The 8,937-nt window shown below is 38.2% G+C and overlaps 1 protein-coding gene across 4 annotated transcripts in view; it reads left to right on the forward strand.

Annotated features, from left to right (window-relative positions):
- The window catches only part of SLC44A1 (solute carrier family 44 member 1), an 80,272-nt gene extending 74,859 nt beyond the window's left edge, over positions 1–5,413 (forward strand). For 2 of the 4 annotated variants that reach the window (XM_074932521.1, XM_074932522.1), the window contains exons 14-15: positions 1,261–1,497; positions 3,020–5,376. In XM_074932521.1, the coding sequence (XP_074788622.1) occupies positions 1,261–1,497; positions 3,020–3,310 (528 nt within the window). In that variant the 3' untranslated portion in view covers positions 3,311–5,376. Of the gene's footprint in view, positions 1–1,260; positions 1,498–3,019 lie in introns of all 4 variants that reach the window. The other 2 variants (XM_074932524.1, XM_074932523.1) reach the window with 2 other exon arrangements.
- The last annotated feature ends 3,524 nt before the right edge of the window (positions 5,414–8,937 follow it).

An 8,937-nucleotide genomic window follows, 5' to 3' on the forward strand; every position in this document is an offset into this window, starting at 1 on the left:
TGAAAATTGACACATTATTGATCACCATTTATGACAAAATTGTATTGGAAGGTAGTACAGAAGCCTGCTGTGAGGAACTGTCAACTTAAGCAACTGAGTTACCTCTACTATGAGAATTAAAAGGAGACTAGAATAATTGCTGCTGTCAGTCAGCTTCCTGGGTCTCCCACTGATGGAGGTATACTTTATGGAAACCTAATCCAGTGAGTTATTCTCATCCTTTGAATTATTTTGTGCCATAATTTACTAAAACAATTAATACCAATCTACTTGAAATGACCAGTGCCTAAGTGTTCAAACACTAGTTAGATTGAACTGTCTTCCTTCTTGCATTCCTCTACTTTTATTAAGTGGGCTGAACTTTTAATCCTGTAATTAGGTCAATAAGATGTGAGAAGAAATAAACACATAATGAAGATATTGGTGCTTGGGAGACCATGAAATTGCATAACATGGTTTTATGGAGGAGTCTGAAAGGTGTTAGGAAACATTTCCCTGAAAAGATGTGTTTCAAATTTTTGGAGAAGTGCACAGGTGACAGAAATGTTATAATGAACAGTGCAGCATATAAAAAATTGTATCAGTTAAAACAGTGCTAGGCTGTGAGCCTCTCTCCTCTACCAGTCCAACCTGGTATTTTCATAATACAGTAAAGCTGACCTATTTTACATTTTTTTGTTTAGCTGCAGTTCATAATAATAGGTTCAGAAATGTTCAAAATTCTGAGTTGGCACAACAGTTATTTTAGTCCTTTTGTTATTCCCAAAGACCAAACTGGTACCCAGTGGAATATCTATTAGGGCCTCGCACATAGTGTAGCTCTGTGGAGACTGTTATATGAAATGCCTCACATGAATTCTGATTAATTGCCCCTGTATGGAGATGAGACAGATAAAACAAGCTTGGAGGTTGTTTCCAACGGCAAAATTAAAAAACATAACAATCCTCCTAAGGATCTATCTTCTTTCCCCCCACAACCAAAAATCAATTGCCTGTTAGTTGATTGGTAGCATCAGGTTCTAGGGGTTTTATAATTGACAGGATAGGGATTTTTTTACAGGAATAATCTATGACAGCAGGATATAAATGTAATTTGCTCTGAAAAAATACCTTTTGTGTAGAAGGATGTGTTTGAAACTTCTGATTTACATGTGCTGGACCAATGGATAAATTGTCATGTACATTTGCGACATGGGTTTAAAAAATCAAAAATATCTAAAGGCTTCTGCCATTAGAGTTGTTTACTGTTTTCTTCTTCAGGTACTGATTGTCTGCAGTACAGGTTTGGCTGGGATTATGTTGCTGAATTACCAACGAGATTACACCATCTGGGTGCTGCCACTCATCATTGTCTGCCTCTTTGCATTCCTGGTTGCTCACTGCTTCCTTTCCATTTATGAAATGGTTGTAGATGTCCTTTTCTTATGTTTTGCCATCGATACAAAATACAATGATGGGAGCCCTGGGAGGGAATTCTACATGGATAAAGTTCTCATGGTAAGTTTCCCCTCACTCTCTGTGTCTAATGATATGATTCCATATAATGGTATTTTGACAGTGTAATGAACTCACTAGCTGAGTTTAATACAGTCCTTTTTTACCTGGGTTACCTCACTGTCTTGTTTATGGCTTGATCAGCAAACTGTGTGATATGATGGAGCATCAGATAAGTAATGATGCTTCCTTCCCGTGGCATCACTGGTATTGGCTTCTGTTTGCTAGCTGTTAGATGAGCCATCTCATCTTGCAGAATCATAGTCTTCGGTATCATTTCTTGTACGTGATAACAGTGCAGAACGGAAAGCAGCGAAACAAGGAGTAAAGGCTTGGTTCTTGTACTTTCCTAAGGACAACCTCCCTTGGGATGTAGAAAAGAAAAAATGCCAGAGTACTCTACCCCACACACAGGTAGTGACCATGCTGGAGTTTTTCTTCTTTCAGATAGATAGCAACCAGAATTTGACTCTGTCTCATGCACTGAAACAACAGGTTTTATGTTCTGTCCTAGAGTCTAGATGCTAAGTCAAGGCCTTTTGCACAATTCAGTTCTTAGTTTTGTTCCATCTTATTCCCTGTTTATTCTAGCTAGAGACCACAATGTAAAAAGTCTGCTCCTCAAGCCCTTTCAGTTTGTTGCTGAGTAGGTAATTTTCCTGACAATATTTTTAAGTGGCAACCTGTCCTTGTAAAATGTAGCCCCATGTGTAGTCTAGAGGAAGACTCTCACGACTTCTTAGTGTAATAATTTTTCTGATTACTTTTTGGAAAACCATGCCAAGAATTTAACATTTTTTTTTGTAGAACACTACAGAACTGAGAGTATATAATAAATAAAATGGTAGCTGATGAGTAGTTTTTTAGCACAGAATAAGAGTAAAATGCAGAATGGTGTCTTAGAAGACAGCATAGATAAATAATAAAAGCATTGTGTGTTCCTTCAGTCAGCAGCTGATATCACAGAACACCAGCAGCTAAAGTTTTCTGAAATCTACTACAGAATGCTTGCCTTTAAGAGAAAAAAATTACATAAAACTGAATGAGCACCTTTGCTAATCTTCATGAATAGGTGATTGTGATCCAGTGAAAAATGTAAGAGTTTCAACTGAGGGAAGTTAGGAAAATCAACAAGACCTTGCAAGTAATTATCTCCATTATCTTTTTAATGGAGTTCTATCATTACACACAGGGATAGGATGTGATAACTGGGATCTCAGGATTGTGGGTGGTTTGGGTTTTTTTGACAACCACCCTTCTATCTTCCTTCCCCATGAAGGAGAGCTTATGTGATAAATGTGAAAGTTTTAACAGCTCACAAAGCATATACCTGTCTTCCAGAATTAAATGAGGCAGACCCTTGTGGCTATTTGGCAGGCTTTTTTGATACTTCTTGATACTTTGTGGACAAGAGAAATGGGAGGAGCAAGTTGTTGTTGACATTTTGAGCAGTTACATCTTGGAAGTTTTGACTTGAGATTTGATTTTTGGAGTCTGCTCTAAAAAAACACTTTTCACTTTTTAGGAGTTTGTGGAGAATAGTAGGAAATCTATGAAAGAAGCTGGCCGAGGAGGTGGAGCTGAGGGCAGAGAGCTAAAACCAATGGTAGGTGCAGATGAGGAGGTGGCGATCCTCCAAGAGTTTCACTTTTACTTCTTCTCCCTCTTTGTCTTTACTGACTGCACTTCCTCAGGAGAAGTTTTTGTTCTCTGTATCACTCAAGATGTTCTGCTTTTTCTGTTTGTGAGCTTGCCTATCACCTGGATGGCAGAGTTTTTGTCACAGCTGAGACCATCTCCTGTAAAAGTAAGATGAAAGGAAATGTGTCATATGAAACAAAAGCAGTATCATTTCATTAGGATTATTAGTGCATGCTATGCAGTATACACAGACAGCCCCAATTGCTGAGGACTAAGATGGCTCTGGAATTCATTTTGCTATTCTGACTTTAATCCACTTTTCAGCTCTGAGCTGAACAATTTTTATTCATCTTACATGCACTGTAAAAGCCTGAAGAACACTACTGAGCACGTCTATTGCTGCAGAGTAGGACCAGGCATTTAAAGCTCTCACCAAATTATTTTATACAGTGCCAAGGAATTGGACACAGTGATTCCTTTCAACCTGCTCAAATGACATTTCTCCCAGTTGTTTGTTTTTATTGCCAACTACTTATGTTGCTTGTCTTTTGTGTGCTCTTTCCATATCACACTGTCAGATACACAGACAGTGAACAATGCATCATTTATGCTTCTGCAGCCTGTTTTACTTATGGTGTGCCTGTTAGGAAGGCATTGCATGTCTGAGTAGCCTGGAATAAGGAACAACTATACATGGTACAGATAACAGATAGGAGGATGAGTTTGGAAGGTGGAGAACTGAGAGCGTATGATGGAGAGCCAGGCTGGGCAAGGTATGACTTGTCATTGTGCAATATGACTGTGAAATGAAATATTTTCCATCATTATTTTCTCACAGTATTTGGGGCCTGAATCAGTTCCTTACCATGGGGACAATTTTTTAAAATAATGGAATCTAAATAACTGTATACTAATGGTAGAATTTTTTTTTTCAATGATGTATGTGAAGCTATGTTGCATGAGCACTTTTTGGCCAAGCTGGAATGTTTTCCTGCTCTAGAGTGGGTAGATATGAGGCTTTGTGTGGTTTGCTATTTCACTATAGCATACCAGTATCTAGATTTGCTTATGCCTAAACACTGCTGTGTTTGTACATCTAAAACCCTAATTCTATGCTCAATTACTGTTTTCTTCTGGGAGTAATTCTAGCTGTTCAAACAGGCACTGATGTTGGGATTTTCAGAGTGGTCTAAATGCTGTAGATGTAAAGCTGCTGTTAAAATGTTTGAGAATTGGCTGTGCAAACCCACTAGTCACATGCACAAAAAATCTCAGTTCAAAATTTTATTATGTTAATCTCTAATTCAAACTGATTTACCTTAAGTGGTTTTCCACTTACATTCTTGTTAGTGCTAGTACAGACCATTACTTTTGTACATGACTGCCTAAAGCTTGGATGTATGAAAACCTTTATTTACCCCTACCTTGTAAAAGGACAAACCAAGTATGTACAAGCCAAGGGTGGTCTTGTTCTTTTAAGAACTTGACTCTAGGTGCTTGAGCCTGGTACTGGCTGAAAGACCCTTCTAGGACTGCTGGAGAAGATATTGAGCACTTGGGGCACAGCTGGGTGTCACCTGCTGAATTACTCCCAGTTCTGCTGCTCATGTGATTGTCTTGTTTGGAACTGATCGGGCCTTGTTTTCTCAAGTGGTCTTCCATTTTTGGGCATTCAGCTCCTGTGGAATAGATCCTGAAATACTGGGATCTCACTTCCTGACAAGGACGAGACACAGCAGTCACCTCCATGAAATTTCTGATACCTTTCCCCAAAGCACTGATAAAAGCTTTGGTTACATTTGGAATAGGATCATTCATAAGTCTATTCTGTACTAGTAGTGCCTATAGGCCCAAAATTGGGTGCCTGAAAATTAGATTAATTTTTCTTCTTTTTTAAAACTAGAGTCTTTACTGGTTTGCTTCAGTCTCCTTGAAATGGGAATATTTCTTAGACATGACAATTAGTTCTAAAAGTGAAATGCCATAAGTGTGGTTGTATATTAATCAGGTGTTAATAGCAGAGATGACAAAACATTTAGGACCTTCTGTTCTTGTATCAAAGCACAGGAAAAAAAAAACACTTTTCAGGCTTCTTTCTTTATGGTTTCCAGTGACCCCTTTGACTCAGTTTCTCCTTGTCCTTTGGCATTTGTCTAAGACTGTACTGTATGACTTTGTTTTCTAGGCCTCTGGAGCAAGTTCATCTTGAAACTAGCCAGCCATATTGGAACCCATTGACATTCCAAAACAGTATATATATACATATATACATACCTACATATATATATATATATATATATATATATAAACAAACAGCCAAAATCAGAGAAAAGGAACAGGGATTTAATACTTTTTTTAACAATTATTTTTGTGAAACATGTACTCTTTTCATACGGGTGGCTTTTATGAGCAGCTTTATCATTGTTCATTTTTTAAATTATTCATGGTCATGGAAATGTTGATTCTTATCTGCTTGATACTTTAAAATCTGGAAGAGGTATCATTGTAAAGATAATCTGAAATGATGACTGAGTTTAGAGACAGATTTCCCATGACACTACTAATATGCTGAGAGTTTTACTTGTTTAGTTTGTTTAAATTTGCATTAAATTCAGGACAGTTACATGCAAGGAAAACCCTCAAATCAAGAAAAGTCTCGAATATAGTTTTTCAAAAGGTGGTTTCAGTGAGAGTTCATTCAGTTTGAACAAGTTTGTAAGCAGTCATTTTACTTTACAGCCCTGGTCGGGCACAGTTTTGTTTATTGGTATCAGATATCACAATAACCACTGCTCAGGTATTCAGGTATGTGGGAGCCCTTGCATCTCCTATTAAACAGAAACTACAAAATGGGGACAGATAATTTTTATATGCAATTAACTTCCTGGTTTACCCTACTTACCCCTCATACCCGTTGCCCTCTATCCTCCCCTTGAGTTCAGTATCCTCCTTCACACTTCAGCAGTGCTCCTTTGAAGGGTAATGATTCTCCATAAGAGCAATTGAAATAACAGATTGTTAAAGCTCAGTCTTAGCCATACTCATGATTAATTCATGACTAAACATAAAGATTCTGAGGGTAGGAAGAGAAATGAACTGTACTGCTGTACAAAAAAGTACTGTATGCTTCATTTCATTTAATGCCAGAGAGCTCTGGGAGGTGGAAGGAACCATTCCTTGCCTGTCATTTTATCCATATTTGTATGTACTGTAGCAGGCGGCTAAAACAGGAAGGGGCAGAGAAACATTTATCTGGAAGTATAACTGCCAGGATAGTTATCTGAAGTTATCAAATAATGACAAGAAAACATGCTTTTTTATTATTATTAGATACTTACATTTCTTTTCAGTCTGGAAGCTCACCAGATATGAATGCTAATATTCAATTGTTCAGCATATTGTAATGGTAAATGCTTAAAAGTGTATTTGCTAAGAATTCATGATCTGTCTGTGCTATATACTCCTTTTGTTACAATTTTTTTAAAAAAACTATTTTTGTTAATGTAAAGTTAATATTTCAGAGCAAAATTTTTAAACTTATTGCACTAAATACAACCTCTGTAGAAATAAATAATGCCTCAATGGTTCAATCACTCCATTCAAGAAAATCTTTTGAAAGAGGAAAGTCCTTCTAAAGAAGCTTTGTGATGGAGTAAAGAGGTATGTCTAGGTAGACACATGCACAACTCGTGTTATCAAAGTTTAATAAGTAAGCAGTTATCTCTGCTTCCTTTCAGAGGATCAGACTTTTAAATTGCTGCTGAAGGTTTAAAAAAATATGTAGTATCGTGTAGCTAACCAGTGCTCTTTTGGCAGTAGTGAAATATTTCACTTCTGCTTCTAGTCATTTGATAACAAATTTGTTTAGTTTTCTTTCAGTAAGCTAATTAAAAGGATTTACTCTTTTCATATCACAGAACCCAAACTATATGAAAGGTATGAAAATAAAAATATATTTTGAAATTATAGCTGCTGGGGAGGCAGGGAGACAGAATTATCCAATCCTGCAAGCACTTAGACACACTCATTTAAGTGAACCGTATTGGTAGCTCAAATGACATCAGGAGAGCTCTCTAAGTATGGAAGCTGTATTACACATCCACGTAAGTGCTAACTGGACTAGAGCTTCAACTTAGGGATTCAGACAGGAGCACTGGCAAGGCCTCTCAGTGCAAGAGGTCAGACTATCTAGAAGAAGCACTGGGGCAGCCTTAAGTTTGTGGAGAGGAGGCATTTCTGCTGTACCAGTGTCTAAGACAGCAGTGGCACTGAACACATCAGTGGGGTTTAGCAACAGAAATTAAAAACCTGACATAGACAAATCCTAGAAACTAGATTCCAAGGCTAAGAGACTTACCACGTACCCAGTTACTTCCAGAGGAACTGATTTCCATCTTGTTTGGAAGTTACTGTGAAGCTGCTTTGATTGAAGGTGCTTGGAGTCTGCTCATTTTGGCAACAAATTTCTGCCATGACCAGTTCTGCAAGTTTGTGTTCTCTGCTCACTGGCGGTCCTGGGTGGGGGCTTTTCTCTGTAATTGCAGCTAGGATTGCAGTTGGAAACAAATTTTGTATTTTTGTATGACTTGACTGTGCACCATTTTTATAGCAGTTTATCCTGTCTTAAAAATAAATTTGTTTTATTTACATGGTATTTAAAAGATACAGGCAACACTTTTCTATGGCTAGTTATAATATTTAAGTGACAAATCTATATATCATTATAAAGTTCTTAAATCGTGTGCACCATTCTTGAATGTATAACCATCATGCAGAGGTTTTCAGTCATGCCAAAAAGGCATTCCATCCACACACGGGATTCCAGTGGCCCTTCAAAGGCCCTTTTGAACATCCTTTGAAGTTCATTTGCAACCAAACTGCAAGCTGCCCTCTTCCAGCTCTGTCTTGTGCAAGGAGATAAGCAGAAGACTGATGCCTGAAGAGACAACTTTTCAGGACAAATTTAGACTCTGCTTTCCTTCCACAGTGGGATAGTGGAGTGAGAGAACACTTGACATGTAAATCCCTAGTTGGCAGTAGAGGTGCTGGGGTCTGCCAGTTGTGATGGATTAAATGCTTTTTTTGCCAGCTGGTTATTAAAGGCAATATATTGACTGCTTTGTGAGAAGCAGTCTAGACTAACCAGAGGATGATGCTGCACTGGGAATAACATTGCAGGAGGAGCAGATGAGACAGCTGAGACAGAGAAATCATCTCCTTGGAAAGTCCACTGAACCAGGTAGTGCTTGAGGACTGGAGATTTGGGATGAACAATTTGAGTTTAAAAATCAAGCCAGTGGTATTAATGGTTCCCAGCATTTGGTTTCTGCAGACAGTCCACATCATAGCCTCTGGAAAAGGAAAAAAGCATGCCATTCTTTAAATTGTTCAATTTTTCCCACATTATTTTACTCTTTCATTTGGAAGTTGAGCAGGCATCTGTCATCTTTATTTCTTCCAGCCCCAGAGAATTTTTTTTTGTTCTTTTAGCTCTTATTTCTGTATTGCTCTTTAAGCAAAGGAGGGCCAGCGTGGCAGCTTCCCTTTGTCCCACCAATCTTAGCACATGCCTCCTCACCTTCCTGAGGCAATGATTCAGGATATCACCTGGACTTAATGGGATGGGAAGCAGGTGCTGAGCTGAAGTTCTGAGGTGTGTTTTTATTTTGTATGAAAACACTCCATCACTCTGCTTGCTGTGGTTAGGAGTGCAGCCCCTTCACTTCTATGGTTTCAGTGCTGCGCCACAGCTAGACTAAACATATGGTATAGCCAGCATAGAATTGCATCTTCAGCCTTCCA

Source organism: Athene noctua, chromosome Z (assembly GCF_965140245.1).
Source record: "Athene noctua chromosome Z, bAthNoc1.hap1.1, whole genome shotgun sequence".
Taxonomy (NCBI): Eukaryota; Metazoa; Chordata; class Aves; order Strigiformes; family Strigidae; genus Athene; species Athene noctua.